General features: G+C 35.3%; 1 protein-coding gene across 1 annotated transcript in view; it reads left to right on the forward strand.

The window, feature by feature from the left end:
• DPYD (dihydropyrimidine dehydrogenase) overlaps positions 1-27050 on the forward strand; it is an 813917-nt gene that overhangs the window by 12983 nt on the left and 773884 nt on the right. Inside the window, exon 2 of the mRNA XM_061183827.1 lies at positions 26069-26179. Coding sequence (XP_061039810.1) covers positions 26069-26179 — 111 coding nt within the window. The remainder of the gene's footprint in view (positions 1-26068; positions 26180-27050) is intronic.

Below are 27050 nucleotides of genomic sequence, written 5' to 3' on the forward strand. Positions count from 1 at the left end.
CTGCAGGTATAACTGTTTTAAGGATTTGAAATATTTTTGAGTTGTACAAATTCATATGGCTGCTATCAGTGTATGAATGTGTATGAAATGATACCCTTTGAAGGTTAATATTGATTTTTAATTTTTAAATAAACAATTTGATGAAAACTCCTGTCTGATTAGTTCAATTTGCATTTATTTGAATATTGTAAGTTTGAACATTTTTCCACATTTTAAAATAGTTTGCATTTTCTTTTAAACAAATTATGTTAACAGAATTTTAATGTAATAATAAAATAAGAGAAAATAAATACAAATAAGAACAGTAGAAATATCACCGATTTTAAGAAAATTAAGTGCTAATGAATTACAAAATCAGAACAAAACTAATGCTATTTTGGAAACATACCATCCACTAAAACTACCCTTAGATAAATTCAGAAACGGCAATAGATCAGTAGACTTAAGCTATTAAAATATTTATTGGTAATATGTAATGGATCATTATTATTTATTTTAATTGTAATGAAAGGGTAGCATGGATTAGTGATTAAGAGTGTAGGTTGTGGAATGAAAGCACTAGTGTTTGTATCCTAGCTCTGCCACTTACTAGTTTTTGACCTTAGCAAATAACTTTAACTTTCTGTTTGTTTCCTTGCCTGAAAAATCGGGGCAGTAATAGTACCTATATCATAAGATTGTTGTATGGTTGAAGGAAATAGTGCATATTCAGTACTACATATTTTTAATAGTTCTAACGCATAGCAACTGTGTAATTAATGTCAGCTGTTAAAATATTAATAATGGCTACTAATTATTGTTTTGACTCCAATGGACTTTGTATCTCTGAATATGTTGTTTTGATATTTTAAAAACACAGAAATTTACTTTTTTTGTTTTGTCCATTTAAAAATATTTATAAATTTCTTACTATGTGCTAGGCACTGGTCTAGATTTCAGAAACACATCTGCAAACAAGACCAAAAAGATTTCTGCTCTCAATAAAATTGCATTACAGTAGACGAATAACAGACAGTAAAAAAACTTTAAAATGTGTGGTAGTTTTAGACAGTATGACGAGTTTTGGTAAAAATAAACCAGAATAAAATGATGCAGAATGACTAGTAGAGCCTTCTTTACATGTAGCAGTCAGAGCAGGCTTCCTTATGGAGGTGACTTTTGAACTCAAACCTGAAAGATCAGAAGTCTGCCATGGCTTTTGAGTTAAAAAAAAAAGCAAATCAAAGAGGTAGGATAGAACTTAGTTTGAAGAGCAAAAAGAAGTAACCGGTGTGAGGGAGATACAGGTGTTGTATCTAATGGCATTAAGTCTGAAATCCCTATTTGATATCAAAGTGAAGATATCAAATAGGCAGCTGGAAATAAGCATCTGAAGATCAGTGAAGCAGTCCTAGTGGAGATAGATATTGGAGAATTATGGGGCTAAGACCACTTAGAGACAGTGGAGCTGGACAAGGGGCTGAGGAGTCTCTGGTATCACAGAGACCAGGGAAAGAGGAAGGATGTGTTAAAGTCAGCTGTCTTTATTGCTGTTGAGAGGGTAAGATGAGGGCATAAGGATTCTTTAGTTTGTTAACATGGAGAAATTGTGAGCTTGACAATAGCTAGCTTGGAGAAAGGAGCCAATAAGAGTGGACTGAGAAGAAAACAGAATATAAGGAAGTGATAGTATGACAAGTGAAAACTCTGGGGAAAAATTCTGCTGTAAAGAGGAACATGGAAATGGGGAAGTAGCTGGAAGGGGATAAAAGAGCATATACACATGTTAATGGAAGAGATCCAGTGGAAAGAGACACCAGTGTTGAATACATAGGAGGGATAATTACATGTATGAAAGGTTTCTTTTGGTGAGAGGGAATAGGATTGATAATATAAGCATTGCAGTAGAAAAAAAGGTAGAGAGGTGGCATATTGGGTGGTGGGAAATTGAGGGAGTTCCCATCCCATTGAGATGGTTTTTATTTTCTCAGTAAGCGTATGATGCAAGATCGTTAACTGAAGCTAAGAGGAAAATGGAATATAGATTTGAAGAACAGATGAAAGTATGAATAGATTTTCTGCAAAGTGGGAGAATGAAAACAATAAGAAAGTACAGTAGGATTGTTAGGCAGTGTTTGTTTTCCATTTGGAATTTGTCAAAAATTTAACATGAGAACAGGGAACATAATTGGGAATTCTCCAGCCACTTTTAGCTGCTTGGGTAGCTAGAGAACGTAGTTAAAGGGCTTAATTGGGTTCAGATTTGCCTGGGCAATGAAGTTGATGTGAGAGAGTTTTGGAAGGGAGTTAAGGGTGTTTTGAAGACGAGGGAAGTCAGAATACCAGGGGTGCACTCAATGGATTGGCAGTCTCAATAAGGTCAAAGAATTTTTGTAAGGGGGAAGAGTATAAGAGGTGAAGATTAGAGTGGTGTGTTTGAAATAATGCTTTTGGAGGTGGTGCAATAATTAATAACAACAAGGCTAAGGGAGATGGTGGCTGAAGTGATGTGGAAGAAAAAAAAATTGTTGGTGAGACTGTTGAGTAAGAGGCAGATGCTGGATGATCGAAGTGGCTGTTGAAGTCACTGGACTGCTGAAAAGAATGGAGGGTATGGAAAGAAAACTCCATGTTAAATTTTCACTGAATTTGGGCAGAGGGTGGTGTGGTGACCAAGGGGTTGGTAGATGACAGGAACGCAGAGTTATAAGGAGGAGAATACAGAGGAAAGATGATGTGAAGATACATGAGGAAAGATGGCCATATGACTACGGAGGCCGAGATTGGAGTGATGCGTCTACAAGCCTAGGAATGCAGAGGATTGTCTGCAAACACCAGAGCCTCCAAGAGACAACCTACAGGTTTCAGAGGAAATATGGCCAGTTGATGTTTTAATTTCAGACTTATAGGCCTTAGAACTGTGAGCCTGTTGTTTTAAGCCACCCAGTTTGTGGTATTTTTTAATGGCAACCCTAGCAAATGAATACAGATTTTAATATGAATTGCAAAAAAGCTGGGATATTTGTGGAAGGAAGCAAGGGAAAGAAGGGTGAGATTTTGGAAGTAGAGATAGTAAGGCTAGGGATAGCTAAAGTTTGTAAAAGAGAAGATCTTTATTAAATTCACATTCATAGTTTAAGGAAGTAATTAGGGTTAAATATCATAATATATCTTAGAGAACCCTACACATGCTATTAAAGTCCTAGTTCTGCCACTGTATAGCTTTGTCAAATTAAGCTAATTTCCTTCGTATCTATAAAATGGAAATCATGATCATTGTCCTGTCTACCTCATACTATTATTGATTGGAACAAATGAATTAAGAACAAATGCATCTGGAAGCTGATATTATCACGAAGTTCTTTAACTTACAGACATGTACAGTCCTTGTTATGAGGGGAAAATATGTTTATTATCAAGTATGATAAAGAACCAAGTAGATACATTCTAAAATCTACACTAAAAATTAAATATGTATTTTTCCAAAGCTAAAGTTACCAGCAAGTATATACCTTCATTCAGTTTTATAAGTAATTGTTAAGTATCTGCTATATCCTAAGCACTACATTAAGTACCATGTGGGAACTGGCTAAAAAGATAAATGCGTCTCCCCTCAATGAGCTTATGACATCAGAATGGAATTTGAAGCAAATTCACAAATAAGTATAAATCAGGACAGAAAGTGAAAAGTGCTTGGGTGTGATGGTTCAGAATCATGGTGTTAGAATTAAAGTATGCATGTTATAAATCCACATTCATGCAGCTTGGTGATTTAGTTTTACACTATTTTCATTTTATTAAATAAATGATAATAAAGAGATTCATGTAAGTTGTGTTATAATCTTCTCCCACCTTCACTCCAATCTCCTGTAATTCAGGGGCCAAAAATGAGTTAGGTGTCTGTTTCTAAGGACAGGTAGAGGAGGGCTCTCCTGGCTGAAATGGGTCAAGTGTAAGACAGGTGTAAGTACAGGAGCTGGCAGTGTTAGAGTTAAGAAGGGTGAATGTGGGTCTGTGTACTCACAGCACTTTTTTCCTCCCTGCCTTACTCAAAAACATGTTTCCAGCCTTACAAAGATATATTAGTTTCAGAAATGATAAAACCAAGGGCATAGAAAGGTTAAATGGTTCGACTAAAGTCAGTAGTGAACTGGAAACTAAAATCTATGAATATGAGCCCAGTTTTACATTGCTCTTTATTCAGACATTAAAATACATGACATGAAAATGAGGAGTCAAAGAAGTACAGGAGTGGGAAGTCCTTCAAACGTTACCTCATTTTTTCCCACTGTATGCGTTCACAAAATTTCTCAATAAGATGTTTTATATTCAGTTCTTCAAGGAGTCCTTCACATGTGTAAATGAAACAAGGTATGAATGGCTTCTAATCCACAGGCCAGATGGTTGCAGTGAAGGGGAGCTGATGGGGTTTCATCAGTCACTTCTCAACATGGTGTCAACTGACCAGTTTTGCCCTTTGCCAGGCTATGTTGATCTCTGACAGGACACAGTCTTTAATTGTTGGAGAAATTAGGAAAAATAGGCAAAATGGACTGCAGAACTGGAATTGGCTTTGGGATTCTATATATATATATATTTTTTTTCTTTAGTTTCTATACATTTAGACATTTGTTATAAAACATTCACTGGATCCCTTGACTGAAGGACATTATTCTTTTGCAATTCTGCTTTATAACAGTGATGATGCCACTGTCAAGACAATCAGTTCATATTTGAGAATTAGAAAAAAATCATTACAAGGCTATGATCTGTGGTTAATTTATATAAGCCTAACCATTGCCTCTTTTGCATCTTTAGTACTAATACAATTTTGAATTAATTATGCTACAATGGCAAATACTTAGAGTTACATATTGTGTAATTGTAATTTGCTCTACAATGTTCAAAACAAAGCAATTTGTCTAGTTCTCAGTTAATCTGAAAATGAAATAAATCAGGAGTCTATGTAAATATTTCATTTCTCAATTTTAAAATAGTATACCTCCATATAAACCTATGGTTTAAAAATATAACTTTGGGTTTGATAACTTTTATTCTTTGAGTTTGATAACTTTTATTCTTTGATAACTTTGATTCTTTGAGTCAGCTTTTCTGGGGATATTAAATTACATTGGCTAGTTATGCAAATGCTCATGCTATTACTCAAGCTCACCAGTGCCTTTTAATATCCATGGGAACTACTTTGGATTAATATGGAACTTTGAGTTCTTTCCATATTATTAAGGTACTGTCACTGAAATGTTATGATTACCTTGCTGCCCAGTGAATCCTGTGGAATAATCTCTGAATTATCCCATTGTTTTAATAAAGGCATCTTTAAATGTAATTTAATTAGTGTAACAAATGGACAAAATAAAAATAAAAAATAAAGAAAAGCTTTTAAGGAAATCAGTGGTGCTCTTTATTATTCCTCCCAGTGATAGGCTGGTAAACAACTGATTGGGAGTGGAGAGAGGGGGACGGGGAGCAGAGAAGCCATGATTTGTAGTGTTTGCTGATTACCGGGGGTAAATACATCCTCCACAGCAGGTTTTACACCCTAAAAACATGAAGTTGGGAAAAAACGTTAACTGTAGGCTCTCCAGTACCCGCTGGAGCTGGGTCCAGCACAAACAACACTGACTTCTCTGCAGCTCTCTCCACCTTCTCTCCGTTCCTTTTCTAGAGGCAACACTTTTAGCTGTTCCTGCTTTTAATTTACCCACTAGTATAATTCATCTGTCACATTTTTGGACATTTTTCTTCTTGTCTTTGGCTATTTGCCTAGCAGTTTTGGAAAAGTACAGTTTTTTAAAAGACCACCTAAAGGTTAAATTAAGATTTTAAAACACTAAATATTTGGATCTCTGGGTTCCTCTAGTAGAGTTGAAACTAATTTAAATTACCAAATAGTGGGCTAGAAAGTGAAAAACAGTGAAATGTAAGATAGTTCCAAGAAAAGTTTTCCAAGGAATAATTTTAAAAAGATATTAGTGAACCTAAAGATATTGCTATGTTAATAATAGAATTAATGTAATAACACAGGACATTTCTACAGCCTTGCTCATATTAGATATTGCTTTGCTAGTCTAGTATGTTTTGCCTATTTCAAGATTCTGGTTATGGCAGAAGCTCTACTTTGGAACTGATACATGAATTTTGAGAAACACCATTTTTTTGTATACTTAAAAGTTATCAAATGCTTCAGTTCCATAACCTGTATTTTTAGGAGGGTTAAATTTCATTTTATTTAAAACTTTTCTTACCTTTTCCAATAAAAATTATTACGTTCAATGTAAAAAAAAAAAGCAAAAAAGTCTGAGATAGCTCATTCTCTGTGATAATGTTAAACAGATCATTTCTAGTACTTCCAAGTTTTTATTTCACTTCATAGTAAATACTACAAGAGATGTATTAATCATCCAGCCTTTGCTTCCTTAAATCTTAACAAGTGTGTAAATAGCACAAATGTTGCTCACAATCAATTCTGTTACGTAATTATGTAGCAATCTTGTTAATTTCCATCACAGAGAGTCCTCCATTAAGTCAAATCCTCCTCTATGCCAACATAATAACCTTAATTACAAGTTAATATCCATCATTTTTGAGGAAAATGTTTATACCTTTGAATAAGTTTAAATGCCAGGATGGCTTATAGAAAGTATGTGGACCTATACAGTGATGGAATTGCCTTTTATCAAACACCTGGAAGTTACTACAGTTATTTAGATTGAAATAGAGAGTAATAGCTGATTGTTTCCTAGTAGTATGCCCCATTTTAGAAAAGTCTTAAAAGGTAAATGGTTCTGTTTAGATGCTCTTTTTACTAAATATTCTATGACTAAAATAAATCTCACTAGAAGCTGAATGCTACTAATTTGATAAAATTATTACTCATTACACAGCAATGTAACTCTGCTTAAAATTTATTTTCAGTTATGAATCTGTAAAATGACAGCTGAAGTGCAAGAAGCTTTGTATTGAAAGTGACAGTGATAATTTACTCATCTTGAGAAGAATAGTATTTCAGTGGCAATGGAAAACTTTTAATGCTTAAAGAATTATTTTAAATATGGGGATCATGTGATCTTTCCTGTGGAAACAAAAGAAGCCTAGTTTTATCCAAAAAATCTGAAACATTGAACTTCTGACCTATTATGCCTCTCTCTGGTCTTATTATTTATACATCTCTTGATTGTTGTTCCATTTCTGCTTTTATATATACTTCCAGTCAGAAGTGTGGTCAGAGGCAATGTAAGATAGTGGATAACTCAAAATGTTTTGTAGCTTCTTTGTAGTAATATTTTTATATGAATATGGTAAGGTAATGGAATCAGGAGACTTGGTCCTAATCTTGACTGCCTTTAACTTGGGTTGTCCTTCCTAGGTTCATCTGTAAATGGAGGTCCCTTACGGCTCTAACACTCTAAGGAGGTGCAATTCAATTCATTGTGAGCCTCATTTATGTTATATCTATACAAGGTGCTGAAGATACTGAGATGAGTCATAGCCAGTCATTATAGTCGATATGCTCAAGTCTCGTTGGGCAGACAGGCACATAAGTAGACTTTTTTTTTTTACAGTGTAGATTTCAGTTGGAACACATGATCTAATAATATATGTAAAAAATTTTATAAACTGAAAGTGTTAAGCATATAATTTCTATTATAATGGAAGTAGTGTTACTTGGCATTTCTAAGTTGTAAATTGTATTTTTGGTACCAGAGCATCTGTGATTTCTTCACAATTAAGGAAAGATCTTAGCTTTTCAGATAAGATGTCTGGACTTAATTCAAATTCAACAATTGAAAGGCACTGGTAACATGCTGTATTTCACTGTCAGTTTTTTTAGTCTATGTGTCATTTGTAAGATAACACCAGTACTCAAGTGATGTGTCAAAAAGAATTGAACAGTTTTTCCTAAGCCAGTTCTGTATCCCAATTTTTATTTTCTGTGGTTACCCTTTCTCTTATAATCACAAATTCTTGACATGGGAGATACACTTATTTTTCTCTCTCTTACAGCTTGCATTCATTGTCATCACCTCCTTCCAGAGTTTCCTTAACAACATTTCTAAGATTTGCCTCTTTCTTTTCATTTAACCTCGAAACAGGCAATCAATGTATACCAGTTAGTTTGTTAGATGCTGTGGCTAACAGACAGATAATAGATTTTTCTTTAAGTCTGACTTATTCATGTCTTATTTACATTGTTATATGTCCTAATACAAAACTCATTTCATTATTTACAATGAATATACAGCAATCTTTGAGTTACATACATTAAAAATAAATATGAAGCTAGTATTATTGCTGCCCATGGAGGAAGTAGAGTAGTGATTAACAGTATAGAATCTGAAGACACTCTGCCACTTTCTGGGCAAGTTACTTAACCTCCTTGTGATTTTGTTTCCTCATCTATAAACTGGCAATAATAATAGTAATGGCATCATAGGATCAACTTGAAAAGCACTTAGAATGGTGCCTTGTGTACTGGAAGCTCCCATTTAACATCAGCTATTATAAACAGTCGTCCAGTGTAAGAACATTAGAAAAATGTGCCTAAGTATTTCTACAAAGAAGAAACGTTATAAAATTTTGAGAAAGAGGAGTTAAGCTGTCTTCTTGTTTGAAATATATATTAGGCTGAGAATAAATTCTGAAATTAAGTCCAAAAATATTGATAGAGACAGTATATCTTGGGAGCACAGAGTGTGTAATCTACCACAGCCTGGTAAGTTGGGTTTAACATAGCTTGGTTCGAGTGTGGATTGAAGGCAGGGAGTGTGCAAAGGATGGTTATGGAAGGTTTCCAGAAAACAGTGTACGAAGGAACATTGGGTAAATTTTTATTCACATCATCGTGCCATATTGTAAAAAATTCATGTCAGTTAAAATGGAGAAACCTATTAGCAGTCAATCAATGGAGATTAAAATGAATCTTTTTTTTTTTCTGTGCTGGCACAACGAAGTTTCCATTGATCATTTTTGAAATGAGTAATTTTTGGTTTAGGATTTTTGACGTGGTGATGGATTTCAAGAAAAATACTAACTTATGCTGATGTGATTTCCCATTTTTCTTTTAAATACATAAGCCAAATGCTTTCATTTTGATGTTTATATATATTCTGGCTCCAAATAGTTTGCTTGTTGATGGGACTATCAGTGCTTCCCACACCTAGTTGGCCACCAGAATCACCTCGGGCACTGTAAGAACCAGTTTATGAGGCATATTATAGAAAAAATTAATAAAAGTGTCTTAAACAAGACAGTGATTTATTTCTTCCTCATGTAAAGCATCCCAGAGACACATAGTGCAGGGCATGCAGCACCTTTTTCTTGTCAGCAGGCTTCTGTCTTTACACTCTGATATCCTCAAGTCCACCTCATTGTTCAGTTTGGAAGTTAGAGCTCCAAAAGGATGGAGGAAGGGGAAAAGAAGGGTGCACCCCTCCCTTTAATGAGACTTCCTAAAAGACCCACACTTCTAAATACCTCTTACTGGCTGACACTTAGTTGAATATATGAGTGGAGAAATCACTTTGTTGCCATTTAGAGAATTTTTCTATGTTTTTTTGTCAAGATGCTTTAGAAAGTTAAGTTGTGTGGGAGAGAGTGACCGTTAAAATATGGTACTCTTGTCTCTACTTCCACTTCTGCTCAAGGTCGAGTAAAAGGGAATGAGTTTACATTTTGTGTCAGGGGTCCCCAAGACCACTCTCAGACTCATTGATTCACTAGAAGTATTCACAGAACTCAGAAGTTATTATATTCATGATTACAGTTTATTACATGAAAGATATATTAAAATCAACAAAGAGAAAAGGAACATAGGTCAAATCCAGAGGAAACCAGGCACAAGCATTCAGGTGTCCTCTCTCAGTGGAGTTATGTGGGACATGCTTAATTCCCCCAACCACAATGTGTAACCACATGTGTGAAGTGTTGCCAACCAAGGGCACTGACCCAGGCCTTAGTGTTCACAGTTTTTATTTGTCATTAGTCACAGAGGCATATAGTGCGACATGGCTGACTTCAGTTACTCAAGCACCAGACCCCCAGAGAAAAAGCAGATGTTCATCATTAATCACACTGTAAGCTTAAACTATCTAGTCAGGTTAGTGTAGCATGGCCCAAGACCTTAGGCATATAAAAGTACTCTGATCAGAGCATTCCCAGCTTGGTTCCCAGGAGTGGGTCAAGGGCCACTTCTGAAAATAGTCCTTTTCTGGTACTGTGCAGGATTTGAGCAACTCAGGCCTACTGAATGAACCCGTTCCTGCATACATTCCCACCTGACAGTAAAAAACAAATGAAGCGTATGAAACCATGGTTTTTAATAAACTAGCTATCAGGCAACAAAAGATTCTGATCCCTGAGAGACAGATAACAAAGGAGGAGAGCCCCCAATATTTGCCCAGCTTACTCTCTTGAGAGAGTTTATAAGCTTCAGCTCAGGAAGTGGGAACCCACCCAGGGCCTGTGGACTCTGGGGAGACCAAGGCCATTGGAGTTTGTAGCACAGAGTAACAGAGGAGAGTGCTTCTCAGAGGGAAACCCGGAGCTCTGCAGGGGGCCTCCCCCTGAGTCTTCCACAGAGGAATGATCAGCACATGAATGTGAGAAAAGTGACCCAAAGCTGGGTAAAGAACAATCTGAGAGAACTAGAGGGAACAGTACCTGACATTTACACTGGTCTGGGAAGAATGCCTGCTCCCACCAGCCAGACTGGAACACTTCATGATTCATAGGGCATTGGGCACTTGCCTCAGTAGTGGAAAATAATTAACCCTAAACTAAATGCTGCTCAGATACCACCTCACAAATCTTAAAAGCAAGACCCAAGAGGATCAAACGATTTCCACATAACTATGTCTTAGAACAAAACTCAAGAATATTAATAGGAATACAAAAACATCCCAACAAGGTGCAATCCACAATACCTGGCATCCAATTAAACATTACTAGACATTTTTGAAAAGAAGTAGGAAAATACAACCCATAATGAGGATAAAAATGAATGAATTGAAACAAACTCAGAACTGACACAGATGTTAGAATTAGTAGAGGACATTAAAATAGTTATAACATGTTCTGTGTGTTCAAAAAGTTAAGTAGAGGCACAGAAGAAGACAGAAGTGCTAAATTGAACTTATAGAAATGATAACTACAATATCTATGATGAAAGATACACTGGATAAGATGAAACACTGATTAGATAGTGCAGAAGAAAAGATAGTGAACTTGAGGACAGCAATAGTAAATATCTGAAATGAAGCATAGAGAGAAAAAAAACATGAGCTGCAAGTTGTGGGACAGCTTCAAGTGGCCTAATATATACATACATGGAATCCTCTAAGGAGAGGAGTGGTGGTGGGATGAGAAATCAGAAAAAATTTGAGAAAATAAATCCATAGGTCCAAAAAGCCCAATGAAGCCAAGCAGAAGAAAAATGAAGAAAACCACACAAAGACACATCATAATCAAATTGCTGAAAACCAGTTATAAGGAGAAAATCTTCAAAGCAGACAGAGAAAAACAGGCAAACTAGGTACAGAAGAACAAAGATAGGGTAAACAGATTTCTTCTTGGAAACCATGCAAGTGAGAAGACAGCAGAGCAACGTATTTAAAGTACTGGGAAAAACACACAACTCTCAACCTAGAATTCTATACCCAGTGAAATCAGCATTCGAAAACTAAAGTGAAAAAGACTTTTTCAGACAAAAGCTGAAAGAATGTATCAGCAGCAAACCTGCACTATAAGAAATGTGAAAGGACGTCACGTCCTTCAGACAAGGAAAATGATATCAGGCAAAAATATTGATTTACACAAAGGAATACAAAACTGCAAAAATGGTAACTGCATGGGTAAATATATGGTTTTTACTTATTTAAAGGTCATTAAAAGGTAATTATTTAAATGAAAACTATGTAGTGTGGGGTTTATAATATATATAAAAGTAAAATGCAACATGGATAAAACATTGAAAACATTGTGCAAAACGAAAGAAAGCAGTTACAAAAGACCATATATTGTGTGATTCTGTTTATATGACACGTCTGGAATAGGGGAATCCATAGTGAGAAAACAAATAATCCAATTAAAAAGGCAGATGCAAATAGACGTTTCTCAAAGAAGTCATACAAATGGCTAATAGGTATATGAAAAGGTGCTCAACACCTCTAATCATCAGTGAAATGAAAATTAAAACCACAATGAGAGCCTACCTCATACTGTTAGGGCTGTTACCAGAAAGACGAAAGATAATGAGTGCTGGCGAGAATGTGGAGAAAAGGGAACTCTTGTGCACTGTTGTTGGGACTATAAATTGGTACAGCGATTATGGAAGAGAGTGTGAAATTTCCTCAAAAAATTAAAAATGGAACTACCACATGATCAGCAATCCCACTTCTGGGTATATATTTGAAGGACAGAAATCAGTATCAGAAGAGAAGATACTTGCACTCCCATGTTCATTGCAGCACTAGTCACAATAGTCAAGATACAGAAACAACTCAAGTGTCCATCAATGGACGAGTAAATAACTAAAATGGAGTACACACACACACACACACACACACACACACACACAGGAATATTCAGCCATAAAAACGAAGGAAATTCTCTAATTTGCAATGTCATGGATGAACCTGGAGGACATTGTGCTAAGTGAAATAAGCTGGGCACAGAAAAGCAAAAATAGGGGCTGGGAGGTGGGGGAAATGGAGAGATGATTGTCAAAGCGTACGAAGTTTCAGTTATGCAGAGTGAACATGTTCTAGAAATCTGATACGTACAGCGTGGTGACCATAGTTAATCTGTATTACTTGACATTTACTGAGAGTAGACCTAAAATGGTCTTCCCACACACACACACACAAAAGGTAACTGTAAGGGGATGGGTATTTTAATTAGCTCGATTGTGGTAACATTTCATGATGTATATGTATATTAGGACAACATTGTATACCTTAAATATATATATAATTTTATAATCTCTCAATTATACTGCAGTGAAGCTGGGAAAAAAGAACAGACAAATCTGTAGTCAGGAAGTAGATTAATGATTGCCTGAATCTGGGAGTTTGGGGGAAATGGAAAGTGACTGCTAATGGGTATGGATTTTTTTGGGGAGGCGGAATTGATGCAGTGTTCTAAAATTGATTATGATGATGGTTGCACAACTCTGTGAACATACTAAAAGCCATTAAATTGTATACTTTAAATGGGTAAACTGTGCGGTAAGTGAATTATATCTCAATGAAGCTATTATAAAAATTACTTGAAAAGTTAAAAAAAGGTGAAAAATACGAAAAAACAGTAAAATGTATGACAACAATAGCACAAAGAGAAATACTGGGTAACTTGTTCATCATCAGAGAGCTGACAAGAGCTTTTCTAGTAGTGATAGGAGCAGAAAATTATTTCAATGAAGACCCAGTGGGTGGTTGAACATTTTTTAACTGGAAATATACATGCATTCCTCTGTGAAGTGTTTATGCCCTTTTTGTATTTATCTTTTAGCATTTTCTTGTTTTCTTAATAATTTGAGCCTTGTATATGTTATAGATTAATGCTTTGTCATATTTCTTTGATAAATTTGATTGATATAGTTTAATAAGTGTTTGGAATAAGATTTCTGAGTTAGGATGGGAAATCAAATATTAATATCTAAAGTCCATTCCAACTCTAATGTACTAAATCCTAGAGACCCTGAGAAGATGCAGAGAGTTAATTTTATTTATTTCTGAAAAGAAACCAGTTTAGGTCAAGTAGTATTTAATTACAGCTGAAGAGTAGTAAAAGAGGCTTCGTTTCTTCATATATTAATTTAGGTTTAAATCTAAAGTATTTAAAGTGAGATGTTTATGCCCCTAGTTGGAATTGCTAGATCATGTTTGTTAAAGAATTGAGATATCTTGATCTGACTTCATACTGCATATTTTCCATTAGCTAATACTACTTTTTACAATAAATGGAGATCATTCTCTTAGGCACTCAAACAAAGGTCATTAAGAATACAAGATATCACTTAAGAGAAGGGGCTTAGATAGTAATTATATCCATGAATTTTATATTAATTAAAATAGTTATTTAATACACAAAATTATATCTTTCTCATGGAACTGATCTTATTTCATATATAAATTTGATTTTTCCTCCTTTTAAAAACTTTTCATAATTTTTTCTCCACATCAGTATTTTTTTAAACACGATTTATAATAAGTATGTATATTACTCAACTGTAGACAGACCGTAATTTAACTTTTCTCTTCTTGCCAGGTATTTTCCAGGTTTTTGTTGTTATAAACAAAAGTCATATTTTCTTTTAAGAGGATCTCCTTTTTATTTTAAAGATTACAAGGGAAGCACTTCAAAAATGCACTTCAAATCTAGCCTTTCCTAGACTCACCTTCTGGGCTGACTTAGCACCATGCATTGCTCTATGAACATACTTAGACCACTTTATTTTTATTTTTTTGTGTCTACTTTGTCCAGTGGTCTGCATCTTCTTTTGTCGTAGGGACCACATCTATCCTATGTTGGAGATGTCTGTGTTGTGTAATAAAATCCAAAATTTTGACCCTAGAACATGTTCAAAGTGGATAACAAGTAATTCATTTGTTTTCTTGTCAGAACTTGTTGCTGGTGTTATATTACCACAGATTGCAAGGTTCAGTTCAAAGTGTTTCCCTGCTGCTTCAGCAAGTGAGTTGCACGATTAAACCTTCCAATGAAAGTAGGAAAACACTGACCTCCCATTTTGGAGTAGTTAATGATTATATGGCTTAAAAATCTTTGTAAGTGCTGACAGATACTGAATGGTGTTCTTTGTCCTCTGCAATAGAATGAACACTAAGAAGAAAACAAAATTCTGTTTGTTTTGCCAGCATTAAAGTTCGTTCTCCAGTGGAAGTTTCTTGCTGCTTTTTATGACTTTTGCTAAAGAACTTTTCTTATTAACAATTTTTTGCATAATTTTACTAATGAAAAATTATGCTTGGTTTTGAGGAGGAGGATATATAAACTATATCATTGCTTTTGAGGGTTTTACTGAACAGTTTGATGAGAGGGCATATATATTAATAATTAATATCCTATCTGATGTGTCCAATGACAGTGGCAATAGGTTATCTAGAAGTTCATGGATATGATCTAAATAGAGGCAGGGACAGTTCTTCTTAATTTTTGGAGGAAATAGTTCTTAGTTCTTAAAGGAAAGTTAGCATTTAAACTAACATAAAGTGGCTGCATCCTAGACAGGAAGTGATGTGAGCAGAGGTGTGGATGTAGGATTGTACATAGACTCAATAAACAACAAATAGGTGAGAGTGGAAGTAGGTTGGAGTGGTAGGTGGTACCAGATTGAATAGCAAAGTGATAATTTTTATTGGCACTAGGTATGTAACAGGAAGACATTCAAGCTTTGTGGTGTGTCTGTGTGTGGGTACCAGATTGAATAGCAAGGTGATAGTTTTATTGGCATTATGTATGTAATGGGGAGACATTTAAGCTTTGTGGTGTGTATATGTGTGTGTGCACATGCATTTATATGTGTGTAGGATGTCTGTTATATAGGAGAGAAAGTACAGAATTGAGGTGAATAGTTTAATTGGGAGAGTATTATTATATCTTGATCCAAGTGTACTGTAATAGGATCTGCAGTAGTTTGTAGAAATAGGAAATACAGAGGATGGGCCAGATGTAAATAACATTGGCATTGTGTGGGTTTAAGGAACAAAAGAAATAGTAGTTATAGATTGACCACATGTGAAGTTCAGTTTACTGGAGAAGTGGTGGTATTATTGACAGAAGTCAAGTGGAGTTAAAAAGTTGGGTGAAAAAGACAATACATTGTTTTTTGATGTGAAGAAATTGAGATAATGATGGAACATGCAAGTGGGTTATTTGGCATCCAGTGAAGTAGAAAACTGTAGATCAAGACAGAGAGAGATCTCAAGGTTTGGAATATAGATATAAGACTCAGCTGCAGAAAAGAAATCATCAATAAAGCGGCATGCAGAAGAGGTCCAAGGACCCTTAATTGTAGTCAAGAGGGCAATGGAAGTCACAAAAGTAAAGGTAGTGAATAGAAAGAGAGGCCTTAAAACTCTGATACCAGAGAAACCAAAGACGATGTATTTCTGGATAGAAGAGCAAATCAACAGTATTGAATACTGCATAAAAGTCATGGAGAGTTGAGAAGTAAACTAAAGCTTATAGCATAATAAAAAAAAAGTTTTCAAAAGTTGCATTTTCTTGATTTTAAATAGTTCAACTCCCAAACTCACCATATCCTTGCCTCACACTTACCCTTCTCAAATTCTTACTGACCCCCTCCTGGATCGGGTGGATCCCAGTTGGGTCCTTTCCTTGCCTGGTGCGGTTTGCACCAATTGAAGGGGAGCAGGTTCGGCACAGCAGAGCAGGAAACTTTATTTATTGATTAAGGAATGAGGAAGGGAAAGCTCCATGTTCTACTGAACCCTTCTCCCTCAGGGAGGGAGGCGAGAAACTTTTAAGGGGTAACAGGTGAGTACGCCATCAGAATTTGGGAAAGGGGCGGCAATTTCCAGAAACAACCAAAGCATGAGTAGTCCTCTGGGCTCCTTTGCACGCAGCACAAATTGTGTCTCGCAAAGTGCAAGCCCCCTCTTTGGACGGAGATCTTAGCATGGTAACGAGGCAAAGGCAACTTACGGACACTTTGGGTCTAGTCTGCTCAGGCGCTGCCCTCGTGGTTGGGCTGGAACCGGTTCAGGGCGGTTGACTGTCTTGGTGCTTTCTGGCTGGGGCTGGTTCAACGGTTTTGCCTTAGTTTTTGTTAAGCAAGCACAGCTGTGGGGATAGACTAAGGGATGGTGGGGCGGAAAAAAGGAAGAAAGTAGGTTAGTCTCTGCACGGGTGTGGATCTCTTCCTGGTGGCAAAAAGAAAATGTATCTTATGATAATTCTTCATGTTAATAAAATCAAGAAATTAATAGATCACTTAAAAATCATTTTAGTTTTTATTTTGGTATAAATCACTTGCTAGCCCATATATGTTTCCTTTTAGCTGTTAACCATATAAATGAAGGGCAACTAGTCAATCCTCGATTTATTACGATTTTGTGAACCTGAAAATCATGCCACTTGCTCAATTTAGTTAATTAAAAAAAAAAATCTAAACTCAGCCAAGGTCGTACTCTCTTCTTTCCCCTTAAATCTTGTTTTCTAGCTTTTCCATTTGCTCTCCAGTATTGCTTTATTTTTAGCGTGCTGGCGTACACTTAGCCTCTCTTGAACTAAAATGACCCTTAGTCTTGTAAACACAGCTCTTTTGAGAAACAATGTATCTTATACACAAAAGTTAATAGATTAAAGGTAAATTGTAATAGTTTTCATATTACTTAAAAAGACTCTCAAAGACTGATTTTTGAGGCCAAAAAATTTCTGTAAAGCAAGTTTTGAGATAAAGTTACTAATTTTTCTTGAATATAAAAAAGTATAAATTCTAGAATATGAATTTTCTTAATTATCAGTGAACTGGTGAATATTTTATGGTAATGTAATAATTCTCTTTAATTCTCTTCGTGCATAATTTTATCTTGAGTTTCTGTGTATACATTCATATATATATATGCAAGTCTTGTGAATGTAAGATACTATTTTAGCATGAATTTTTATAGTTATGCCTTTTCCAAATATTGTTTTTTATTTAAATATATAATGCAGAGATACTTTGCAATAATATATTAAATAGAAAATAAAGTAGTGAAATTTTTAAATAAAATGGGTATAGTGCAGGTTCTCATCTTTATTATATATATATTTTTTAAAAAAGATATTTATTTATTTATGGCTGTGTTGGGTCTTCATTTCTGTGCGAGGGCTTTCTCTAGTTGTGGCAAGAGGGGGCCACTCTTCATCGCGGTGCGCGGGCCTCTCACTATCGCGGCCTCTCTTGTTGCGAAGCACAGGCTCCAGACGCGCAGAGATCAGCAATTGTGGGTCACGGGCCTAGTCGCTCCGCGGCACGTGGGATCTTCCCAGACCAGGACTGGAACCCGTGTCCCCTGCATTGGCAGGCAGATTCTCAACCACTGCGCCACCAGGGAAGCCCTTTTTTATATTTTTGATACCACTTTATAAGGGTTTGCATGTGACACTTTGTTTTCAATTCCTGTAATGAAAATATATAAACAGTACATAACTAGGTATATGTGCTATTCAAATGGTTAAAGGAATAAAGGAAGATACATAATTAATGGCTAGTATTAATTTCTTTGTCAATATTGTTTTTATTTATTAAGATTTAAGCAATACCATGTAATATCTCTTCTGTTTATTCTGAAGTTTCTTCTTGATGAAATAAAAGTGTAGACTCAATGTAGTACCACCGCAATCTTAAGAGAAAAATATCTTTTAAGTTAATGCCCAGGATTAACAGCATTTGCATAGTTCCACAGATAGTAGAATCCTTTCCATGGCTGTTATGGACTGAATGTTTGCGTCCCCCTTAAATTTTATGTGTTGAAGCCCTAACTCTCAATGTGATAGTATTTAGAGACAGGGCCTTCTCGGAACTGAGAGAAAGAAATGTCTATGAGATTCTTTTATAGCAGTCCAAGCTGACTAATACAGTGTCTAAGTCAGAATCAGTCACCACCTTTATGCTCTGTTCTGTATTAAGAATTAGGAGATTAATATCAGATGTGTAAGTTATGGATCCTGTGTTTGCATTCTTAATCTTTTCTGAAAGACATTAAAAGACGTTTTTCAATTAGGAAGCACTTAGGTGCCTAACGCGTGGTGTGTATTCTGTAAGTGAAGGAGAGTGCATACTGGACCCTGCAAAGGCAGACAGCAGCTTCACGTGGCAGACCTTTGCTTGTTGAATAGGAGAGTGACATGATGAATGAAGTGTTTTAAGATACATAAACTATTTTATTTGTGTTAACTATTGGTTCAGTAGAAATAGATCAGATTTCCCAGGCATGGAATTCCCAGAATGACTAGCATTCTGAAGGGGTTCATTCACTTCCAGTTGATGAGTTTTTTGATGTTTTATAAATTCATCACTTTTGACTTGCCCTGTCTTTCTTGGGAAGGAAATGTAATGTGAGTTCACCTAAACATGTTGCAACCAAAGGTCTATGAGTTGTATAGAGTTGTATGTATTATAAAATGATGTCTACATTGCTATATACATGCACTGGATTTTAAAAATCTGTAATTGAATTTCATGACCCTTCCATTTTAATTTGTGAAGAGCATATTGCATTTTCAGGCAATGTGCCTTTGAAATTGCAGGCTTAGGGCAAAGATAAGTTCAGAGACCAATGATTTGGTTTCACCTGGGATACATCTCTGCTTACAGTCTCATTTATAGTTATCTTTTCACCTGTTGCCTTCATCTGTTTCTATATTCCTGTATGATTCATATATACATATGTGTTCAAGGTTAACAATACAAGAATATGAATATAAATGGGTTGAGTGGAATCTAAAATCTAGTCCCATCATATACTAATTGATAACATGTATTAAGCACTTTCTGCATGCACCATTCTAAGTTTTATATGTCATTTTATTTAATCCTCAGAACAACCCTATGGGGTAGGTACTATTACTAATGACCATTTTATAGTTGAAGAAGTAGAGGGACTGAGAGTTTAAATAACCAGCAAAAGTAGTAGAGCTAAAATCTAAGCCCAAATTTAATCTGAAACACTATGCATATTGCTTAGTAAATATTTAATACAATGAAAGTTTTAAAATTTAGGACTGTTAGAGACTCCATCCTTCATCAATTATGTATTAACTGCAGTGAGTTAGTCATTGTGCATAAAGGAAAAAATGTTCTTTGAATAGAACTAGTAAAATGAAAAATATGGAAGATAAGTTATTTGGAAAGGTAGTCCAACCTAAAGGAAAAGAAATCTGAGCCTGGACAAAGAATGAAAGTGCATTAAGAATAATTAGATTTCTTGACCGGGACTGATTACCATGGATTTCCAAGGTTTTCAGACTTCAAGGTTATTTATATCTCAAGTGTGGGTGCAAGGTGCAAAATGGAGGCTGCATTCTCTCCTCTTCAGCTCCCAACCCAGCTGGAGTTCTGAGCTTATCCAAGAACCAAAGACACCTTTGTAAATTCCTAAGTTACTTGCTTAAACTTGCCTTATACTGTGACTAGTGATAGACATAGGAAAGGGTAGGGTAATTGGCTGAGATTGGGGCCTGTAAGCAAGAGACTGTTAAGCAAATGAGTACTGAAAAGTTCAGTTCTCCATTGATGAACATTTGTTAGATTGTTACCTGGATGAAGCAAGAGATACTTAGCAAAAGCATTAAGCAATAGTTGTTTCTGTTTTTCTGTTAGCTGAGAATATTTATAGAGGAAAAGAATGACAGCACAATACAATGTTTTGTTGAAATCAAGATAGTTACACCGAATTATGAAAAAATGAGAAAAGCATGTTTTAAATTTTACTTATTTTTTACCTGATGCAATGGAAAGTAGGAGACCATTATAGAGAACTCAGGATAAGTTATCAGAGACAAAATTTAAGCATAATTTAAATAAGACAAAATCTAATTCATTAAGTTCAGCCTGTAAATAAAAAATGTCAGTGTATGTGTATTATATTAATGGGTCAGTAAGCAATGACCAGTACTGAAGAGGAAACATTTCCTTATAATTTAAAATGCAAAGGATGAAGGGAGCTTAATGGTACATTATGTTTTAATAATCGATATTGTGATATAAAACAAAGCTGTGTTTTTAGAAAGAGAATATGTTGGCCAAGTGGTTTTCTGCAATTGGAATTCAAGCTCTCAGTACTCAGTTCCAGTATTTTTGGGCTAAGACTTAATGCTTTTATTTGTGAAGTGAAGGCCTGTGATTGTAGTCAATATGGGCTCCTCTTTGTGTTCTCTATGGCAGTACAGAAGGATGCTCCTCAGATGCAGAATTCTAGTTTGTGTGTTGTGGCATTCCAGCTGCTTCCCAGAATAGCATTGACAGATAGCACAGTGACAACACATGCCTCTGATTTGATCTCATGTGTAAATCTGTCTCTGGATCATATTCTATCATTTCTTAACCTAAATAAAATTAGTACAATGAAATTTTCTCAAATTCTGTTTTTTGTCTTTAGAATCACCAGTACATTTTTATTGTGTTACTGAAAATGGGAAAGCCAAAGGCCAAATTCTTTGCATGGGAGAAAATCTCCCTTTATAAGCAATATGCCTTATATCTGAAGGGGTTAATGGGCCTCTTATAGTGCTCAATTTATCCAGAGAGGGGACCCTGTGACCCTTTTAGGACCTGGCTTTGGTCATTTCTTAGGAAGAACACAATTTAGAACTCTCCTGTATTATTCTGCCAGCTGCTTAGTTATTGATGATATTGACTTTTAGTTTTAAAAAGTCTTGCTTTGGAAAATTGTTTTTAACAGCTCTCAACCACTCATGTCTTGTATTTTTATTTTATATCACTTTTCATTTGGGATATTATTAAGTCAAATCCTTGGTAACCATTCTCCACAATCCAATTTATTTTTAGCCAAGATCCATTGAATTCAACTCACTGCCTTTTTGCAAAAGGTTAACCCAATATTTCATGTTGTGTTATACTTTCTACTTATGCTGTGTAAAAGAAAAGTTACTGTGATAAGCAGCCAATAAATTGCATTCAGAATATTTATTCTCAAAGTTACATTACTATGCCGACATAGATAAACATAATCATTTATCACAATATGGATTGTGGAAGTAAAAACTAAATGAAATACAGCCATCTTTCTTGCATATTACCCAGTTTTTTTTTCCTTTAAATGTTGGCCACAATAACTACCTTTAAAAAATGTCATCTTTTTATTTATCAGTTTGAATTAATGTGTGAGATTAGTAATGGTTCAGGTTGAATAACTAAAAGAAAACTGCATCTATTTGATAATAAAGTGTTTTCAACTTCTTTTGTATAAAAATGAGATTACTTATGTTTTCTTTCTTTTTTTTAAATAAATTTATTTATTTTTGGCTGTATTGGGTCTTCGTTGCTGCTAGTGGGCTTTCTCTAGTTGCGGTGAGCGGGCTTCTCATTGTGGTGGCTTCTCTTGTTGCGGAGCATGGGCTCTAGGCGCATGGGCTTCAGTAGTTGTGGCACGCGGGCTCAATAGTGGTGGCTCGTGGGCTCTAGAGCGCAGACTCAGTAGTTGTGGCGCACAGGCTTAGTTGCTCCACGGCATGTGGGATCTTCCCGGACCAGGGCTCGAACCTGTGTCCCCTGCATTGGCAGGTGGATTCTTAACCACTGCACTGCATAAGGGGAGCCCACTTATGTTTTCTAATGTTGGCTCTTATTACTAGGTTGCTTTTCATCATAAGGAATTATTTCATCATAATTATTTCATTATTATTTTCATAAGGAATACACTGTTTAATTTCATCATAAGGAATACACTGTTTAAAACTCATAGCTCTATTGTTCGTTTCTTGCCCAGAACACAGACATCTAAATTGATAGATTGAAGAAATATCATGTATATCATATATAGCAATTACTAAAGGTAATCTTCATTTATACTGGGATAATAAAATAAATCCCAATGATGTTTATTAGAATGAATGCAGTATACAGTGAAATCCACTGAATGTAGAATATGTGTTTATTATTATTATTATTATTTGGTAACAGCCTTATTGAGATATAATTCACATACTGTACAATTTACCTGTATAAAGTGTAGAATTCAAAGGCTTTTAGTGTACTCATAGCTGTGCTGCTATCACCACAATCAATTTTCATCATCCCCAAAGAAACCATATACCCTTTAGCAGTAATGTTGCATTTGCCCCTAATTCCCCAGCCCCTGGCACCCACAGTCTACTTTCTGTCTCTATAGCTTTGCCTATTTTGGACATTGTGTATAAACAGAATCATACAATATGTGTTATTTTGTAACTGACTCCTCTCAGCACAATGTTTACTATGTGCATGTAAGGTGTTTGTGAATTTCCCAGATTTCTTTCTGTTATTGATACCTGTTTCGATTCCATTGTGGTTGGAGAACTACTTTGTATGATTTTAATCCTTTAAAATTTATTAAGGCTTGTTTTATGGCCTAGCATCTGGTCTGTCATAGAGAATGTTTTGTGTACACTTGAGAAGAATGTATATTCTGTTGTTGGGTGGAGTGTGGTTATAGATATCTATTAGGTCTAGGTGGTTTACAATATATTTCAAATCTATTTCCTTTTTCTTCTTCTGCCTTCAGTATAGGATTCTTGGTTGACAATTTTTTTCATTTAGTACCTTGTAAATGTTATCCTTCTACTTTCAGACATTTATTGTTCCTGATGAGAAGTCAACCATTAAACTTATTGGAGTTCCCTTGTACATATGAGTATTTTTCTCTTGCTGCTTTCAAGATTTTCTCTTTGGTGTTGACTTTTAGCATTTTTACCAATGTCCCTATGTGTGGATCTTTTTGCGTTTATCCTACTTCAAATTTCTTGAGCTTATTGGATATATATTTTAATGTTTTTTCTGTCTTCTTTTAAATCAAAATTTTAGTCATTTTACTCCTTATATTTTTTTCTCCTCCTTTCTTTCCTCTCCTTCTGATATCCTGCTACAATATTTTGGGGTACTTAGTGGTGTACCACATATCTTTAAGGCTCTGCTAATTTTAAAAAAAATTATTTTTTCTCTTTGTTTGTTGGATTGCATAATCTCTCTTGAGTTCTCTTAAAATTTGCTGATTCTTTCTTCTGCAAGTTAAAATATACTATTGAGCCCCTCTAGCAAATTTTTCATTTCAGTTATTGTAGTTTATTATCTCCAGAATTTTTAAAATAATTTCTATCTCTGTATGAATATTCTCTGTTTGATGAGATGTTGTTATTATACCTTCCTTATAATGGCTGCTTTGAAGTTTTTATTAAATCTTATACCTGGAACCTCTGAAAGGCAATTTCTGTTATCTGCTTTTTTTCTTGCATGGATCACATAATCCTGCTTCTTTGAATGTCTTATAATTTTTTTTTTTTATTAAAAGCTGAACATTTCAGGTAATATAGCAATTCAGGATACTAATTTCCCTCTCCCCCACCCCAGGGATGGGGACTTGTTGTTGTTTGCATATTTGTTTAGTGATTTGGTGGACTACTTTAGGGAAGTCTGTTTCCCTCAAGGTGTGAACCTCCGATAGCACTCATGTAGGGTGAAGTCGTGGGTGTGTGCCCAGTAACTCTGGGATGACAGTGGTTTTAGTGGGACTCTCTGTGTCTTCTCTTTGGATTTCTTTGTTAAACTATCCACCTCTGTTGGTATCACAGCCAGCTCTTAGTCTCTATTGATTGCTAGTTGATTGCTCTGCTGTTTTTGACAATGCCCTGGGATATAAATTGCTCCACAGTGTGATTCAGTTAAATTTGGGCCCCTTTGCAGGGGTAGTTTTCAGGTGAGTCTTTGTGGCTTCTTGTGGCCCTACAGGAGCTGTTAGCTATTTCTTTCTGGTAAACTGTCTGCCTGACGATTTACTTTATTGCTTTCATGAAGCTACCAGTTTTGTCTTAATTGTTTGGCATCAAAATCTTTATTGTTTTTGAGACTACCCTTAGGCTTGAACTTCCTATGTATTAATTCAAATACAGTCACTTCTTCTGGGGAGAGCCGTCTGTTCTTATGGCCTGCCTCTTTCTCTGGGAAAAATCTCTGAGCCACAGCTCCGGATCTAGGGGTGGTTACAGTGGCCTGCTTCTCACAGAGTGACACTCCTGCTTTTATGAACAGGGCCCTAGTATAGGCAGTAACCTCTGATCTCAGTTTGCTTCTCTTGGTGTGCTAACTCTAAACCATGAGAGAGCTGAGATGATGGTGATCAGGACCCCATTGTTACTGGTATGTTTGCTCCTGAAGTAGAGCCTCTGCTCTGTGAGTGGGGGCTGGGTGAAGCAAAGGAGTTCCTGACTTCTCAGCTGCACTTTCTGGCATTTAGTTGCTGCATAGCTGGTAGAGTAGGGAGAGGGGATGAGAAATGTTCATGTCCTGCCTCTCTCTGGGAGACACCACAGCCTCAGCTAGAGGCTTGGGGCAGAGGGAGCTCTGTGTTCTTGGCTGTACTCACCTGAGGTAGAATTTCCGTCAGGCTGAACTGGGAACGTGGAGGCTGGGGGCAGACTGCACTTCAAATGCCACAGACCCTCGCCATTCTTACCAAGTTCTGGATTTTTCCTGAATAAATGTTTCTTCATTTGCTCTTTGGCTTTACGACAATTTCTGGAGATTTCAAAGGATTCTCAGTTTTACTAATTTTTATCAGTTATATTGTTCTGCTGGGGAGTTGATCTGCAGAGGTCCTCATGTGATTGTTCTGGAAGACTCCTAGTGGTTATGTTTTAAAGCATTGCTTAAGACAAGGATTTGGAATTAATTCTTTATTCAGTTACTCAGGTGCTGCTTTACATGTGTGGTTAGAAAGGTTTTCTCTTCTACTTTATACCTCACAAAGTCACAGTAAAATATATTGATTTCATCTTTGGGTGAATTCACATGTAAGCCCAACACTCAGAAGAACTGAGTTCTGATTCATTCCCTTCCACATATTAATTGTGAGATCTTGAACAGGTTACTTAACCACCCTGAATTTATTTGATCATCCAAGATTTTGGGATAATAGTAGCTGTTTGTAAGTTAAATTAAATAATACGTTTGAAAGCAATTGGTAAAACTCTAAAAACTTAGAGAGTATTATTACTACTTTAAATCAAATCTGGAATGAAGTGCCTCTCTTTTCATTCTCATGTAAGAATACTAATTATAAAATTTATCTTAAAGAGTTATTTGTTATATTTCACATGTTTTTGAACTCTGTATTATCATTAATAAATATTTTTATAAAGTCAGCTGGGATATCACCTAGTAAATAATTACTTTAGGTACGTTTGTTGTGGAATTACAATAGTAGAAGGGAAAAACAACGTTTTTAATATATGTCTTTGGGGTATGTGTGGGGAATCTTAAAATAAAATTTGATTTTTTAAAATGCCAACATATTTACACATGCTTATACTTTGTTTATACTGTCTTCAGAGTATCCTGGCTTTAAATCCTCGAACACAATCTCATGCAACTCTCCATTCCACTTTGGCCAAGAAATTAGCCAAGAAACATTGGAAAAGAAATCCTGATAAGAACTGCTTTGTAAGTACCACTGATACATGAGTTCATGCTGAAAATTATCTCATTCTACACACTGTAAGACCAGATTTTATATGTAGTTAGAAACATAATTAAATATGTGTAAAGTACAGCTGTGATTTTTTTCTTATTTTAAATATTTTATATTTGAATAATCTCAAAAGTGTGTTTAATTTTGATGCTTAAAAAATCTGTTGAAATAGTTTAAAATCATATAAATTTAGTTTGGTGCCAAAATTTATTTTCTTAAAAATCTATAAAAACCTCTTAAAATCATTTTGTAATGACACAATGATACAGAAGAGTTTCAAAGTTATAAATATAATTCAGTTGAACAGGGGTATACTAATATATACAAACTGTTGTAAAATATGCTTTGGGGGAACATTTGAACATTAGGTATTCAATATGAACATCTCATAGTTCCAGGTGAGGTACAGGTGCAAAAATCTGAGATTACTGATTGCTAGAATGTTATTTAATTGGGCCCATGAAATGATTACTGGGCTGGGATTGTTAGGCCATAAATGAGGATTAAGTACAACCTTGAAGGCAATTTTAAAATGCTGTCTTAGGGGGTATAAACCTTTAAGTTTGGGAAAGCAATTTCCTTTTTACCTGATTTCCCAAAATTAATTTTCTCAAAGTAACTAGTGAGCTAATTAATAGTATTAGCTTATTTAACATTAGCTCTTTTGGTACCTTGTGTATATATTCTGTTTAATACAATGATTTTAATTTATTTTTATGCACTTCTTTCCTACATATAAACTCTTCGAGGATAGGAATTGAGGGTATGTGCTCATGTGCATTTGTTTTTATCTGATTTTTAATCTTTCTGTCACTGACCAACCAGCAAAGTTTTTTGAGTAAA

This window comes from Eubalaena glacialis, chromosome 3 (genome assembly GCF_028564815.1).
Source record: "Eubalaena glacialis isolate mEubGla1 chromosome 3, mEubGla1.1.hap2.+ XY, whole genome shotgun sequence".
In the NCBI taxonomy this organism is placed as follows: domain Eukaryota; kingdom Metazoa; phylum Chordata; class Mammalia; order Artiodactyla; family Balaenidae; genus Eubalaena; species Eubalaena glacialis.